General features: G+C 39.3%; 2 protein-coding genes and 1 long non-coding RNA gene across 5 annotated transcripts in view; 1 reads left to right on the top strand and 2 right to left on the bottom strand.

The window, feature by feature from the left end:
• LOC130922557 (adenosine kinase-like) overlaps positions 1 to 2,011 on the top strand; it is a 51,010-nt gene extending 48,999 nt beyond the window's left edge. For both annotated transcript variants that reach the window (XM_057847385.1, XM_057847386.1), the window contains 4 exons: positions 661 to 696; positions 774 to 888; positions 971 to 1,057; positions 1,129 to 2,011. In XM_057847385.1, the coding sequence (XP_057703368.1) occupies positions 661 to 696; positions 774 to 888; positions 971 to 1,057; positions 1,129 to 1,253 (363 nt within the window). In that variant the 3' untranslated portion in view covers positions 1,254 to 2,011. The remainder of the gene's footprint in view (positions 1 to 660; positions 697 to 773; positions 889 to 970; positions 1,058 to 1,128) is intronic.
• Positions 2,012 to 7,620: 5,609 nt separating this feature from the next.
• The window catches only part of LOC130922881 (dual specificity phosphatase 29-like), a 112,515-nt gene continuing 102,384 nt past the window's right edge, over positions 7,621 to 17,751 (bottom strand). For both annotated transcript variants that reach the window (XM_057848115.1, XM_057848114.1), the window contains one exon: positions 7,621 to 8,784. In XM_057848115.1, coding sequence (XP_057704098.1) covers positions 8,552 to 8,784 — 233 coding nt within the window. In that variant the 3' untranslated portion in view covers positions 7,621 to 8,551. The remainder of the gene's footprint in view (positions 8,785 to 17,751) is intronic.
• On the bottom strand, positions 14,971 to 17,255 carry LOC130922883 (uncharacterized). The gene is made up of 2 exons (XR_009064605.1): positions 15,766 to 17,255; positions 14,971 to 15,670 (listed from the first exon to the last, which is right to left on the bottom strand). It is a non-coding gene; the product is annotated as an uncharacterized LOC130922883 (long non-coding RNA).

Here is a 17,751-nt window from a genome sequence, read left to right on the forward strand (position 1 = left end):
CACAATAGTACGCATGCACGCGCAAGCAGCGATAAAACGCGGCCGTGAAAATGACCGCCCTCATTTTTATTTACCATGCTCATTGCATATCGCGAAAGGCTTAGCAACTTCAATAAAACATGTCATTAGTTAGTTAGACGGTCTTACAATCTCCTGTCGTTATCATTCACGGCCGACGTGCAGCCAAGCTTGGCATTGAAGAGACAGGACACAACAGTGTACCCTCCTTTGTTTCTTTAAAAATAAGTCAATGTTTTGGACTCTGGTGCGCTTTTTTGGCTTTGGGCCGCTTTCCCCGCTTGCATACCAAGCGTCCTACATTCTGAACTTTCCACGCATTTATTTTTTTTGTCGACTAGTCGGGACAGCTCTAATTTTGTCAAATATACAACATATCGATTATTTTTTCATGCTTTATTTGTTGGACAATGTTTAATTACTTTAATTTTGACCTTATTTGGCATGTTATGAAATTACTTCACATTACTGCTTTAAGTATCAACATATAGGTCGCAGGTCCAAAAAAAGTGCAACTTATAGTCCGGAAAATACGTTTTATATTTATTATCATTTTGATATTTTAATAACATATAACATATTTTGCCAAGCCTTGCTACAAGTTGATCCATCATAATTCACTACACTGTTTTCGTCCTGCAGGAGGCAGCTGTATTCGCTAAAGAGCAAGAATTTGAGGTGATTCAAACTTCTCCCTCTAATCTCCGCTGTACTTTTCTGCATTTCGCGTAAAACATGCGGTCATGTCTCTACAGACCAAAGACATTAAGGAGATTGCCAAGAAAGCGCAAGCTCTGCCCAAAGTCAACACCAAAAGAAAACGGATTGTTGTCTTGACTCAGGGGAAGGATGAAACTGTGATGGCTCTCGGTAAGATTTCCATTTCTTTTTCTGTGCTCCTCAAATACTAGCCCTTTGTGTTCGAGGTGTAATTATTTTCCTTTGTGTGTAGGTGACAAAATTGAGACCTTTCCAGTGATGGCGATTGATCCCAAAGACCTAGTGGACACAAATGGCGCTGGTGACGCATTTGTTGGAGGTACGTGCTTATCATGTTTGCTTCTATAGGTCCTTCAGTTTTAAAAGATTTTGTCCCCCCCCCCCTTGCAGGTTTCTTGTCTGGGCTTGTCCGAGAAAAACCTTTGGACCAATGTGTGAAGGCAGCTCACTACGCTGCCAATGTCGTCATTAGAAGGTCGGGTTGCACTTTCCCCGAAAAGCCAGATTTTGTTTGACGTATTTTTATTGTTGTTGCTTTTCACCCAGAATGTCCATTGGACAAAATGTCACCATGAATATTTTTATCCCAAGTCTTTCTCCCAATCAGATCTTTTTTTCAATCCTGGCTTCTGATTGACTTTTAATTGTCAGCTTTGTGTCACCTCTCAAAAGCAAGACTATGTCGGTTGCACTGGTTGTGATTGCAGGAAACACTACTTTAAAAAAAAAAAAACAACAACAACTCGTGACTCATTTTTTTAAACCATTTTTTTCATATGAAATGCATGAATTACAAAGTGTCAATGCCACTACCCACAAGAAAAGCGCTTTGTTCAAATTGTGCATGAGTGCCTTTTATTCTTTGTTACAAAGGTTCAAGACTTGAAGCTGCTTTTGTCATCAATAACAAAAAATATTTGTACAGTGAAAAAGACCAACAATTAAATGATTATTGAAAGAGTTTTCATGCTCTTTTTCATCCCCTTTACTAAGAACAGCAAGATTTGTTAAAAACTGTGTATTACATTGTGATAAAATGCAAGATTCCGTTTATACCTCGTTTGATTTGGATTAATCAAAACTTGAATACAGTTCTGACCATTTGTTTGATGATGCACAATGGTGTTTTCCTTTTATAACTGTTGTGTTTTTAAATCATGGATTTACTGACCCATTCAATATTATTCCTCGATATGGCCTCGAATGACTCTTTGGTCTGCTTTTGTCCAGACTTTTGTCTAATGTGGACAAATAAAACCACCTGATGCAACAAGTGTTGATTACTTTTCTGTCACGGTTTGTGTTTGCAAGAGACCTATTGTACTACAAAGGATGATTTTTATTATTAAGGCCAAATCACCAAGTGGTGATAATTTTGCGACCTTTGGAAAAAAGTAACAAAATGGCTCAACGTCGCTCCCTTGAATTTTTCAAAAAGATGGAAAATCGGGTATTTTGGATTGAATGTGAAATTTATATCGAGTTACAGAGTGCATATCTGAGACATTGGCACTGAGGGAGTTAGTTGGATCCTCCTCAAAATTGGTGAGACTGTTCATGAGACATATGAGATCTAAAGTTATGAAAATGGTCGGGGCACTTAAGTCGGCCTTTTTGGGGGGCTACACTGCATTAATATATTACCCATTAGGCCTGGCTCCCCCTGCTGGGAACAGCAAACTAAACAAGCTCCTCCTCCAAAGGAAAAAATCATTTGACCTCAAACCTGCATCAGGAGAGCCTTAAGACATGTGCACAGGTGCCGTTGAATGAAGCAGAGGGTTCCAAACAGTGAAGTGAAAATGACTTTCGCCATTTTGTCACAACACAAATTCTGAACAGTTATAACTTTCCAAATATACAACATATCTGCGCCAAACTTCCCGTGCTTGTTGAGAGTCGTACCCTGAGGGTCCTGTAGGGGTCATTTGCGTCAACCCTACAGGCCAACTAGTGGCAACAGAAAGTCATTCATTTTACATATACAAATCCAGTTCTTTGAGGTTGGTAAGTGTAGTTACAAAAACCTTGATATTACCAATGCTATTATTTTTATTTATTAATTAATTACTATAACTATTAATACTACTGTTAATATTATTTTTTCCCCAACAAAGAGCAATGAAAATTGGGGAGTCAATACTTTGTTCAAAACTCCACCAAGTCTCATGGAGCCATATCCCAAATCCAAGAGGAAATCAGGTATTTTGGTTTGAATGGGAAATTTATGTGGATTTACAGGGGCCATATCTAAGACATTGGCGTCTAGGGAGTTAGTTAGATCTTCAAAAATGGCAAGACCGTTTGTGAGACATGAGATCTAAAGTTAGTAAATTAGTGAGTTTTCGTTCACCGTCCTGACCTGGACAGGGTGCCAAAGTCTGCCTTTTTTTTTTTTTTTTACTTTCTTGTGAGAGAAATCAACACAGGTTTCAAAAAGGTTTATACAGGTGGTGAAACAATGAAAAAGGTGACGCTTCTAAATGAAGATACAAATTATAGAGAAATATGAGCGTGGGGTGCGCATCCGTGAACTGGCTCATCAATACATCTCCACGGTCCTCCTCCGACCACTGTTTGCCAGTCTTTATAAGTTAAGTTGACAATTATTATTGTGTTTACATCACCAGGGTACCCGCGGGTTCTTAAAAGTATTAAAAAAGCATTGAATTTAGTTTTCCAATATTAAAGGTATTAAAAGTATTAAATTAGCTGTCGTGAGTCTGGAATTTTTTCACCGTGGTTTTAACCTAAATTATATCCGTGACGAAGTTTTTTTGTTTTTTTTTTTAATCCATAACGAAGATGACGGGTAGAATTTTTACGATGCACTGCACTACAAATTATAATGCACCTCGTGCGTGCGCGCTGTTAGCATCATTAGCATCAACGTCACAACAGCAGGCAATCGCACAGTACTGTGTGCTAATGTAAGGAACTGCTCAGATGCCTTCATTGTTATGTTCGACGAAAGCCTCAACAAGACAACCAAGTCCAAACAGTTGGACCAGCATGTGAGGTATTGGATCGGCGACCAAGTCGCATCCAGATACTTTGGGTTGCAGTTTATGGGTCATGCGAAGGCAGTGGACCAGCTTAACATTTCAAAGTAAGTTGCCAATTTCTCCAATTAAAATGTGTTAGATGCAATAATGTATTTCTGCACGGTTTGCCTTTCGAATGAATGTGAATTTCGTAGTTTTAACTCGAGTTAGCCATGTTCAATAGGGTATTGGCAGGTGCACTAGCCTTAGCATGGATAAACCGGAGTCGTAGATCCACCATCACCCTCAGATACACAACACGGTTGACACTATTATTGGAACGAGTGCGGGGTAACGTTGATCTGAATAACGTGGCATGGTGATAGGCGAATTATAATGTAGGTGATAGTAAAACACCTCCTGGTATATTTAAATGTTTTTCTTGATTGAATAAGAGTATGGATTTTCTCTATCTGATTAAAAGAAATGTCTTCAATAGCTAACAAAGGATTAACATGTGTTTTGTATACTTCTTGTAATGTGATTAGAAAAAAACAATTACCAAGGGAAATGGTCATGTGTAGCTTTTTTATTTTGTGGTAATTAATGGTAAACTACTGCCATTTAGTGGCTGTTTTTTCAACTTTCACTGCCAATTGCAAGATTTTCCCAAGCACTTTACAGTTAAGATGACCAACTTGACAATCACCAACCTACCACCTTGACTAGGTCCTCTTAAAAGGGAAACCTGTTGTATTGCAAATGTAATTTCTGAAGTTGCTTTACAAAAATAGTGTAAAATCCATTTTATCCTGGGGGGGGGGAATCTGAAAGACCTTATATTTAAATGTGCTTTAATTGTATCTTCAGTAAATGTGCATTCTTTTGTCAAACACACTTAGTAATTGAGGTTAAATTTGATGTTCAGTGCTTTAGTTTTTTAATATGATTCAATATTATCTAAATAATGGGTGCGAGAAAAGTTAATTTTCAGTTGAAATGGCATTAAAAGAGGTCTTAAAAGTCTTGAATTTAAATTTATCAATCCTGGGGGGACCCTGCTCACCAAAGAAATAAGAAATCGCCAGCTTTGTCAGGTTTTTATCATTTATTTCAGAACATATCCAACACAAAACGCCTGCTGTCCACCGCAATTGACTGTGTACTCAGGAAAACATTGAAAGCCAAAGTAAACTCAACCGCACCGCTCCTCTCTCTTGTCACGTCAGTCACGCGGTGCGTTCAGGTACAGAAAAAAAAGTCCGCCACATTAAACCTGATTTGTTACATTATTACAAGAATTATTATTATTCCGATTCCTATTTATAATTAATGTGTTTTGCTATGTGTAATTGCCATTTGTAATAGTACCAGCAGTATTTATTAAGGATTTAGTGTAGGTTTTTGGGCTGTGGAACGAATTAATGGAATTATAAAGTTTCCACTTACAAACAAGGTCCTGGAACAAATTAACTTCGTATGTAGCGGTACCACTGTACATTTCCAGTTCCTTTCAGGTTGGTCAGTGTAGTTACAAGACCATTTGTGATACTACATTTTAAGGCCCATGTCCCCATGGCTCTGTCTGTTGTCATAACAACCCTTTGTTCACCATTAAATGGAAGTAGATTTCTTCAGGGACTTCGGCTGCTTATAGAGCCAAGAAATTATGTCCAATTGGCCCAATTAGAAGATTCATTTTAGTTTAGAATAAGGGCGTAGCTCCACAAAAAACATCTGTCAGCCGCGCCCACAACACAAAAGAGGTTCCACACAAAAAAAGGTGAATTTCAAGCACGTCAGTTTCTCATGAGATGATGAGAGGGGGACGATCTGCAACCACCTTGAGTTGCGTGACATCTGAGTTACGCCAAGCTGCAAGGGCCCGTTCAATCCTGCTTGAAAGGCTTAGTTCTGTTTGTTGCTCTCGTTTCACCTGTTGTTGCCTACGCCTCACCTGTCTACAAATCAGCTGCATCTTGTGTCACCTACCTGTTTCTAATTGTCTCTTTACCCGAGTCTACGTATTTATGATCTGTCCATGGCTGCGTCCATACTGCAGATCAGTTCCGATTTCTTCGCCCATATGCGACACGATTTTTTTTTTTTTTTTTTTTTTTTTTGTTGTTGTTGTTGTAGTTTTAACACTCCATTTCCGGTTTATTTTTCATATGCGACCTGGGCTGATTCGCATGTGGATAAGAATTGGATATCTATCCGACACCTCTGGAGTATGAACACATATCCACAAGAATACATCTTCAACAAAGCCCCATTCAGATGCTGAACTCCAGTTATATCCTGGGATTTAGATGGGTAGCCCTTATGTCTGAAAGCAATTTCCTGGGTCGACTGACAGAGATGACACGGACATTAACCGTGTCCCGTCCTAGTATAGACCCGTTTTCTGAGCGAAATATGGGCGGCGCCATGTTGGAAAATTTCTGCTTCGAATTTTCAGTTTAGGAAAAAAAACTCATGAGTTGCGGTTGAAGTTAGCAGTGTGTTGACATTGTTAGAACTGCAAAATCAAGCCAGAGGAACCCACGGAATGTCCAACAATGGATTCAGCACGACGTAGATGAGACGTAGATGAGATTCCATGATTTTTCTACTTTGTTGATTATTCGTGGACAAAATTATAACAACCTGTCAGCCTGTATTGAAGTGAGGTATAGATTGATTCGCCAGCCATTTGAGTGACCAAAATGAGGTGAAATTACACATTATATTACGTTTGCCTAATGCAGAAGGGCTGACATGGGTTTTGTTACAAGGAAATACTACAAGGTATTCCATTTCTTGTTTTATTTAAAACGATTGTTGCATGTGCAAAACAGGTCAATAAATCACAATTTATAAAATTGTTAGAAAAATATTAACGAAGGTTGAGCATTCGAGGAATGTGTTATCAGACAGCAGAGCTTAAGGGAGCTTCTCCAAACTTTCACCCGACACGGAGACCCTCGGGGGCATCCAGACGTTCTTTCTCCCCCTGTCCTCGGTAATTCCAGCTCCAAAAGCGCATCTTAAAGTTGCTGCAGTCAAAAAGCTTGAAGTTGGATCTCGGGATTGAGCTGACGATCTGCTGCGAGGCGAGCCACTGTCTCCAGCCCTAGCCTCTCGGCAGCCCCCAGGTAGAACGCACGTAGTCTCGATATACTGTATGTCCATCAACGTACAGTAAGTGTTGTTGCGAGGCATATCAACTTATCTTTCCTTGCCTAACAGCGTATTCCAACTGTAAACAAATGAACAAAAAACTTGTAACACTTGCATTTATGCGGTGCCATCCAACACGTACTGATTAGCAACAGGGTAGCAGCCGCAGCAGTAGTTGCAGTAAAAATTATTAAACTTCATAATTACAATCGTCATTGTAATTACAATAGTAAAGGCAACAAGTCATTTCATGTGCCAGATTTTTAAGTTTCGTATTTTTGGAGCACATAGCTTGTATAACACAGCAGCAGCATGACTAGACGAATGCCTGGGACCAGCGATACATGCACAGCCTGCAGTTTCCACGTCTCCCCCCTTTGTTATCAGCACCCATGCTTTGTGGTAAGGAGTATGAAGGCACTAACTTGGTTCTACATCCACCTTCATGAAGACAAAATTCTTGTATTCGTGTATGAGGACAAATGCCTCGAAGCTTTTCAGGTTCCTGATGGCTTTTCCATCCACTGCCAGAGAGTCACTAAAATACGATAATATTTTACTTGTGGTCACCATTGGCCATTTAATGTTTTCTTCCCATGTCGAGATGGCAGAAGGATGTGTTTCCAAATTGTTTTTTTCAGGGTTTTTAGTGAGTGATGCCACTACAGCGCTATTGAAGTCACGGGTAAAAAACATGAACTTGAAAACAGAAGTTGCTTGCAGAAATGCGGAAGTAAAGCGGAAGTATCTTGGATAATTGTTTATTATGTCCAGGACTTACCTGGGACGCGGCATGTGTGAAAGCACTCATTTAATTCCCGGGTCACAGCGCGAAGGCTGATGACGTAAATATCAGGGCGGACCGATCATCATTCCCTCTTTCTTCGCAGTTAGACCAAGAGCGGTAAACAAACATTGCAGTTATCAACATGGCAAACTGGAAAGATAGCAAAATTAAACTGGAAACATTGCTACTGGTTCTTACATCTGAGGAAGAGACAGTCCATTGTCCTTCTTTGGAAATGTGTGGTTTATTTTGATGTCAATGCCAACCAAAAATGATGTAGTGTGTGTTATAAAATCCCGTCCCCCGCCATCCCAGCACAGAAACCACCGAGTCGCCAACATGGGACAAGTCTGAAAGTGTCCAACCCTAATAATTCCCGGTACATCTCCCCATATCTGAAAGCCATGACACAGGTAAATCCGCTTCACCTTACACAGGGGCTCAAGTGACATACCTCACCACTGTTTGACAAAACAAGCATTGGTGGGCGAGAGTGCAAAAAATATCGTTTTCTTCTTGATACCGCACGTGGAGCTATCAGGTTTATAAATATTGGCTCCGGTAGCTTAAACTTTTGGATATACATCGGAAAACAATGTTGTTACTTTAAGAAGACAATAAAATACACATCTTTTAGCAAGGGAACATTAGAAAACACACGATTTATATTACTATAATTTCAGATGCAATATTTGGAATACTATGTGTTTCAAATTTGACAATTGTTGTTCATCAAGCTGCTGCGTTATTCTAATCTTTCCAATTTAACAAAACACTTCTTAAAACTCCTAAATATGTTTCATTTCTCCTCCGATGTTCATTTGTTGATGTCGATGACGAATTCGATCAAGTGTTCACCCTCCGTCAAATTCAATCTCAATCATGACTGTTGATCTAGCATCTTTTGTTGTTTTTGTCTCAGCTTCTCCTCTTGCAGTGCAATGTCCAGAGCTCTGAGCTGCTTGAGGAAACCATGGTTGGGCAGGACGCAACGACGATGTCGTACGTGCTCGATGGCGTCCACCACGGTTAGGCCTTCTTCCATCATCAGGTAGGCTAAGACCAGTGACGCTGAACGGCTGCGACCCATCACACAGTGTACGAGCACCTTGTCTAGAACAATTTGAATGATAATTATTGGAGAACGTCCACCACAGAAAAATGTAAGACTACACCACTGACATATAGGGTTGCCAACTCCCTGAAAAAAAGGGAAACCCAATTGGTTGAGCTTGCCAGCTCGATAACCTCCCTTTAAGTCACCATTTAATTATATTTTTGTATGTGTAAAGTGTTTTTTTTTTTTTAAATTGAAATAATTTTAATCAAAACGGAATTAATTAGGTATATATTTGAGTTGTTAAAGCACAAAGGTTGGGAAACGTCTGGGTTCCAAACGATACGATACAATTTCCGATACAAGGCTTACGATAACAATGTTTTCACAAAATGGCGATACAACTTATACCGATACCCGCGTCAGGAAATTATTTTACGATTTTCTACAATACATCTAATGAAACAGAAAAACAAGCAGACACAAACAGAGACACTATTTTAGTGGAAATTTTTTATATCAACTTGTAGGTTCCTTTTTTAATTTTCTTAAACAGTGACCCCTTTTTAAAACAATATATCGATAACCTTTTTGGAAACAAAGTATCACAATACATCACCATTTTGATATATTGGCTCACCCCCAAGAAAGCACATGGAAAAACAATAATTATCAGCAATGCATTTTTAATACAAATACAGGTAGTCCCCGGGTTACGACGTAGCCGACTTACATGATTTGACTTTACAACGCCAGAGTCTCGTCCGCCATTTTGTCTCCAGTTGTTTTATATTTTCACTAGTGTTGACTTTTGTTTTGTGATGCATTCTTTTATTTTGCCGCAAGAAGCATAGAGCAGGTAGTAAGTACTTCCACACACGAGAAAGAGTGTATGTACACATGAAGAACATACTTGCACACACGAAGAAGAGCGCACACGCACACAAGAGGAAGAGTACATTTGCTCCCAAGAAGAAGACGTGCAGCAAGGTGAGAAAGAGGGAGAGACAGAGAGATGGGATAGATTACAGCTTCACGCCTGCGCACACATTTGTTACTTGTGAAGCATTCACACAGGCAACATCTGTATATAACACCTTTTGTACTGTTTATTATGCTGCATCAAAGGCGTAGGTTTGCATAAGGACGGTAGGGACATAACACTACCGACTTTCAATTTGTCCCCACCAACTTTTAAGCAACCTTATTTGAATGATATAATAACTTCAGTTATATTGGCAACTTAGATTGTCTTCCCATATGTTGTAAGATTGTAAGAACCCTACCTCTATTAAGTGAATTATTTCCATTGTTTTCAGTATTACATTTATCCCTTTTCACTTGCTGAATGTGCCGGTCCATTTTTTTCCCTCAAACGCACGTTTGATTGGCTGATGACTTGACACCGAACCCCCCCACCCCTCCCCACCACACACACACATACACAAGCACACTCACATACATTAGCCTCGACAGAATTACATGCTGACGACATGCCGCCTTCTCCGCCCCCTTCGAAGAGGAGGGATATTAGAATGTTTTCTTCGACCAGCAGCAGCCACTGTAAGTAATGTAAAAATGCATCAATGTTGTGGGGATGAGGGAAACACCACTAATTTTACGACAGAAAGTCAGACCTGTATCAGAGTTAGCATAGCATTAAACTGTGTGAACTTGCTCACCTGCAAAACTACTGCGGTTAGGCCAGCCTCCATGGGAACAACGAAGTCAAGCTAGCCGTTCTTCATTTGGATCATTGTTTGGATTATGTGCATTACGGTAATGCAACGCGGTGGCTTCAGAGTGCATGTCCCTTTATTTAAAAAACGGGGCTATCCAAGAATGGGTCCACTTCAGGGGGACACTGACATGAACATGAACTGACATGAAAAAAAATCTGTGAAATCAAATCACACGTCAGAATTTAATGACAGTACAGTGGTACCTCGATTTACGAAATTAATTTATTAGTTTCGTAACTTGAAAATCCTGTAAGTAGAAAGGCACTTTCCATGTAAATGCCCTAATCTTTCATAATGCATCAAAATGCATCAAAACATGCAACAAATAAATGTTACAATTAGATTATTGCACAATAGACATAAAATCAGATTTGGGCATAATGTAAAAAAAAAAACAAGCTTAGAGTAAAGAATAAAAGTTAATATACTCATGTAAAGCTGTTGGAACACCATGGGCGAGTGAAGAGGATGCTGGGATACACACATACACATACAGTAGAGGTCCCTCTTATCCAATGGATGCCAGGAATGATAGGCAATAGCCAAGGCAAAGCAGCGATAAGTATGTTTCGTTCAGCAAACTCTGGGAGCTGCGAGTACCACCCATACTGTATTTTTGCCTTTTGTATCCTAAAATTTCATAACAAGAAGCGATATTTACACGTTGAGGCGTGCTTTAACCTGAAAATTCTGTCTGTAGAGACGTTCATAAGTACTGTACTTTGGTTCGAGTCTTGGGCGTAGTCTAGTATGCCTCAGATGTTGATCGGTCCTTGGATATCTCAGTTTTTTTTTTTTCATTATTTCTTTTCCCAAATCACTTTTACAGTGGGGCAAATAAGTATTTCGTCAACCACTAATTATGCAAGTTCTCCCACTTGAAAATATTAGAGAGGCCTGTAATTGTCAACATGGGTAAACCTCAACCATGAGAGACAGAATGTGGAAAAAAAACTGAAAATCACATTGTTTGATTTTTAAAGAATTTATCTGCAAATCATGGTGGAAAATAAGTATTTGGTCAATACCAAAAGTTCATCTCAATAATTTATTATGTACCTTTTGTTGGCAATAACCGAGGCCAAATGTTTTCTGTAGCTCTCCACAAGCTTTTCACACACTGTTGTTGGTATTTTGGCCCATTCCTCCATGCAGATCTCCTCTAGAGCAGTGATGTTTTGGGGCTGTCGTTGGGCAACACGGACTTTCAACTCCCTCCACAGATTTTCTGGGTTGAGATCTGGAGACTGGTTAGGCCACTCCAAGACCTTGAAATGCTTGTTACGAAGCCACTCCTTTGTTGCCCTGGCTGTGTGTTTGGGATCATTGTCATGCTGAAAGACCCAGTCACGTCTCATCTTCAATGCCCTTGCTAATGGAAGGAGATTTTCACTCAAGATCTCTCGATACATGGCCCCATTCATTCTTTCCTTTACACAGATCCGTTGTCCTGGTCTCTTTGCAAAAAAACAGCCCCAAAGCATGATGTTTCCACCCTCATGCTTCACAGTGGGTATGGTGTTCTTCGGATGGAATTCAGTATTCTTTCTTCTCCAAACACGAGAACCTGTGCTTCTACCAAAAAGTTCTATTTTGGTTTCATCTGACCATAACACATTCTCCCAGTCCTCTTCTGGATCATCCAAATGCTCTCTAGCGAACCGCAGACGGGTCTGGACGTGTACTAGCTTCAGCAGGGGTACACGTCTGGCAGTGCAGGATTTGAGTCCCTGGTGGTGCATTGTGTTACTGATAGTAGCCTTTGTTACTGCTATCCCAGCTCTCTGTAGGTCATTCACTAGGTCCCCCCGTGTGGTTCTGGGATTTTTGCTCACCGTTCTTGTTATCATTTTGACGTCACGGGGTGAGATCTTGTATGGAGCCCTAGATCGAGAGAGATTATCAGTGGTCTTGTATGTCTTCCATTTTCTAATAATTGCTCCCACAGGTGATTTCTTTACACCAAGCATTTTACCGATTGCAGATTGTCTTCCCAGCCCGGTGCAGGTCAACAATTTTGTCTCTGGTGTCCTTCGACAGCTCTTTGGTCTTGGCCATAGTCGAGTTTGAAGTGTGACTGACTGAGCTTGTGGACAGGTGTCTTTTATACCGATAATGAGTTAAAACAGGTGCCATTAATACAGATAACAAGTGGAGCCTCGTTAGACCTCGTTAGAAGAAGTTAGATCTCTTTGACAGCCAGAAATCTTGCTTGTTTGTAGGTGACCAAATACTCATTTTCCACTCTAATTTGGAAATAAATTATTTAAAAATCAAACAATGTGATTTTCTGTTTTATAATTCCACATTCTGTTTCTCGTGGTTGAGGTTTACCCATGTTGACAATTACAGGCCTCTCTAATCTTTTCAAGTAGGAGAACTTGCACAATTGGTGATTGACTAAATACTTACAGTGCCTTGCAAAAGTATTCGGCCCCCTTGAATCTTGCAACCTTTCGCCACATTTCAGGCTTCAAACATAAAGATATGAAATTTAATTTTTTTTGTCAAGAATCAACAACAAGTGGGACACAATCGTGAAGTGGAACAACATTTATTGGATAATTCAAACTTTTTTAACAAATAAAAAACTGAAAAGTGGGGCGTGCAATATTATTCGGCCCCTTTACTTTCAGTGCAGCAAACTCACTCCAGAAGATCAGTGAGGATCTCTGAATGATCCAATGTTGTCCTAAATGACTGATGATGATGAATAGAATCCACCTGTGTGTAATCAAGTCTCCGTATAAATGCACCTGCTCTGTGATAGTCTCAGGGTTCTGTTTAACCCTTGTGCAGTATATATTTTTTATACCTCTCGCAGTATTGGGGATGAAGTCTGGCGCCCTCTTGAGGGTGTGATAACAAAGTCATTTCTGAATATTTTTTTACTTGCGACGTCTCAAAATGTTCACTAGCATCAGACCTATCCATACGTATATAGTTTTTATTTATTTATTTATTTTGGATGCCCTCTATGGACAATAAAAGCAATAGTGTGCTATGAACAAAACTAACAATGTTGTATGTAATATATAAAAACAAATCCAAGTAGGAATATTTGATATCATGTCATTAGAGGCTTGAATATGTTCATAAATTATAACATCAAATTTTTGGGGGAACTCAAAATTTTTTTACAATGGCAATTTCAAAATTTTTACCCCTCTCGCAGTATTGGGGATGAAGTCTGGCGCCCTCTTGAGGGTGTGATAACTAAGTCATTTCTAAATATTTTTTTACTTGCGACATCTCAAAATGTTCATTAGCATCAGACCTATCCATACGTATATAGTTTTTATTTATTTATTTATTTTGGATGCCCTCTATGGACAATAAAAGCAATAGTGTGCTATGAACAAAACTAACAATGTTGTATGTAATATATAAAAACACATCCAAGTAGGAATATTTGATATCAGATAATTAGAGGCTTGAATATGTTCATAAATTATAACATCAATTTTTTTTTGGAACTCAACATTTTTTTATATTGGCAATTTTAACATTTTTACCCCTCTCGCAGTATTGGGGATGAAGTCTGGCGCCCTCTTGAGGGTGTGATAACTAAGTCATTTCTGAATATTTTTTTACTTGCGACATCTCAAAATGTTCACTAGCATCAGACCTATCCATACGTATATAGTTTTTATTTATTTATTTATTTTGGATGCCCTCTATGGACAATAAAAGCAATAGTGTGCTATGAACAAAACTAACAATGTTGTATGTAATATATAAAAACAAATCCAAGTAGGAATATTTGATATCAGGTCATTAGAGGCTTGAATATGTTCATAAATTATAACATCATTTTTTGGGGGGAACTCAAAATTTTTTTACTATGGCAATTTCAAAATTTTTACCCCTCTCGCAGTATTGGGGATGAAGTCTGGCGCCCTCTTGAGGGTGTGATAACTAAGTCATTTCTAAATATTTTTTTACTTGCAACATCTCAAAATGTTCACTAGCATCAGACCTATCCATACGTGTATAGTTTTTATTTATTTATTTATTCTGAATGCCGTCTGTGGACAATAAAAGCAATAGTGTGCTATGAACAAAACTAACGATGTTGTATGTAATATATAAAAACACATCCAAGTAGGAATATTTGATATCAGATAATTAGAGGCTTGAATATGTTCATAAGTTATAACATCAAATTTTTTTTGGAACTCAACATTTTTTTATAATGGCAATTTTAACATTTTTACCCCTCTCGCAGTATTGGGGATGAAGTCTGGCGCCCTCTTGAGGGTGTGATAACCAAGTCATTTCTAAATATTTTTTTACTTGCGACATCTCAAAATGTTCACTAGCATCAGACCTATCCATACATATATAGTTTTAATATATTTATTTATTCTGAATGCCCTCTATGGACAATAAAAGCAATAGTGTGCTATGAACAAAACTAACAATGTTGTATGTAATATATAAAAACAAATCCAAGTAGGAATATTTGATATCAGGTCATTAGAGCTTTGAATATGTTAATAAATTATAACATCAAAATTTATTTGAGGAACTCAACATTTTTAGACAATGGCAATTTCAAAATTTTTACCCCTCTCGCAGTATTGGGGATGAAGCCTTGCGCCCTCTTGAGGGTGTGTAACTAAGTCATTTCTGAATATTTTTTTACTTGTGACATCTGAAAATGAAATGGAAAATTTTTACCCCTCTTGCAGTATTGGAGCCAAAAGTCACTCTTGGAAGTGTGACAACTAAGTCATTTCTGAATATTGTTTTTTTTTTACCTTCAACCACTAAAAATATTCACTGGCATCAGAATAACAGTCAACAAGTCACAACAACTAAAAGAATTTTGAATTAACAGAATCTATATAACTCAAATGCACAACAACAAACTACTGAACTAGAACAACAAACAACTCAACTAGAACAACAAACAACCAGTGAGCTTTTTTTTAAAAAAAAAAAACAATTTGCACACTTTTTGGCCATGTTTTTGGCTAAAGAAAATGCCACATTTGCAGCTAATGTTTGATGCCCGTAGTCGGTTAATGCAAAGGCCACATTGCCCACATTTCTGGCTTTGTGGCGTGGCCACCACTGCGGGGTCCACATGAGTAAAGAGGGTGAATGCATTGAAGAGAGACAGATCCAGCATATGATATGGTATGGACATTGGCCATCGTAATGTCCTCCAGCAGCAAGAATATGTGGCAGATGCCTGCAAATAACACACACAAAAAAACACATCAGATGATGTCAGATGACCAGAGAGCTTTGATGCAAAGTTTTGAAAAAGACATAACATATGCTTACCTGGTCCAAGTGATCGACTGCCGCTTTACACAGATCGTAGTCCAAAATAATCTTGGGCTTTTTTTTTTAGACAATCTGCTGGATAATGTCGTCCGGGCAAAACAGATTGACAGTAGTCTCGGGGCTACTGATCCTGGCAATTGCAAAAAGCGTTGGACCAGGCAATAGAATAGGGGGCAGGTTGAAGTGCCTCGAAACTTCATTTGTAGAGGACCACACAATTTCTTGGTTTTTGGCAAGCCATGGAGTGCTGACCTGATTCTGTTGTTGTTGCTCCTCTGCTGCTTCTGCTGTAACCTCCTCAAAATCCTAATCATCATCCTCTTCCTCCTCTCCTACAAGTGGCTCAAAATCTTCATCATAGTCTTGTGACACATCATCCTTTTCATCCATTGAGTCTGTGGGACATTCCTCCTCCAACACCATTTTTCTTGCCTCCTCAAGAAAAAATATTCTCGCCATCTCTGCTCACCAGCAGTCACAGGGAGTAAAATGGCGTTTGAGCCGTTGGACCCCATATAAAGTTGTTTACAAACGTGACCATTCACTGAGCCAATGGGAGGAGGAAAAAGTAAAACATTCTACCAATAAGAGTTGAGATTCAATAAACAACTGCATTTTGAATTCTCAAAATGTGTCACATCAAACACCTTTTTGCGCCCTGCAGACAAGGTGCTTTGAAGTGCATTCAAAGCCGCCTTCTGCAGACCTCTGCACGCAAAAGTACAAGCACACACATACGCACACGCTCGGTGACGTGAGAGTGCGCGTGCATGTACAAACGCACACGATTTCTCCCACAGTCGCGTCATAAAGTCAAACGTCACAAAAGTCAACTCATACTGTCCCATTGAACAGGCAAAGTGCGCGCGCACACACACACACACACATACCCACATACGCGCGTGCACACCCCCACCCTCACACGCGCGTGCACACACCCACTCACACACAAGTGTTCGTGAGTCCACACACTGGCCCGTTCGATCAAAGCTCAACATGAAAACTTGTTTTTTTGGTAGTAAGTAAATGCGTTTGACAATGAGGGATCAATCAAGAAAAATGATAAATAATAGTCTAGTGTCCCCTGCTGGATTTTTTGTTTTTAAGATATTCATCCAGGATCCGTTACAATCTCGTGTCAGTTGACACCCCGCTGAAGCCATAAATTGTGTAATCGTGGGAAATGCACTTTCACACACCAGGTGGCAGTGCATCAAAAAACATGAGAAATTGGGATTTATAATGGGAGTCAATGGGGACGAAAGTTGGCGTAATACTCTCTGCGTCACAAAAAAGTAGGCCTCCCACATATAATAATGACAATACCAATTTTGAAATTGTGGATGGTGCCATTTTGAAGGTAAACATGTTTTGACATTTTTTGACAATTTTCAGCCCTCTAGCTTATTTTTTGATATGCTTTATATATGATAATATGATGAGTAACAAAGCAAAACGCCAGGATTTGGCGCAATACTGCACAAGGGTTAAAGTGCAGAGATCATTATGAAAACCAAGGAACACACCAGGCAGGTCCGAGATACTGTTGTGGAGAAGTTTAAAGCCGGATTTGGATACAAAAAGATTTCCCAAGCTTTAAACATCTCAAGGAGCACTGTGCAAGCCATCATATTGAAATGGAAGGAGCATCAGACCACTGCAAATCTACCAAGACCCGGCCGTCCTTCCAAACTTTCTTCTCAAACAAGGAGAAAACTGATCAGAGATGCAGCCAAGAGGCCCATGATCACTCTGGATGAACTGCAGAGATCTACAGCTGAGGTGGGAGAGTCTGTCCATAGGCCAACAATCAGTCGTACACTGCACAAACCTGGCCTTTATGGAAGAGTGGCAAGAAGAAAGCCATTTCTCAAAGATATCCATAAAAAGTCTCGTTTAAAGTTTGCCACAAGCCACCTGGGAGACACACCAAACATGTGGAAGAAGGTGCTCTGGTTCGATGAAACCAAAATTGAACTTTTT

This window comes from Corythoichthys intestinalis, chromosome 10 (assembly GCF_030265065.1).
Source record: "Corythoichthys intestinalis isolate RoL2023-P3 chromosome 10, ASM3026506v1, whole genome shotgun sequence".
Taxonomy (NCBI): domain Eukaryota; kingdom Metazoa; phylum Chordata; class Actinopteri; order Syngnathiformes; family Syngnathidae; genus Corythoichthys; species Corythoichthys intestinalis.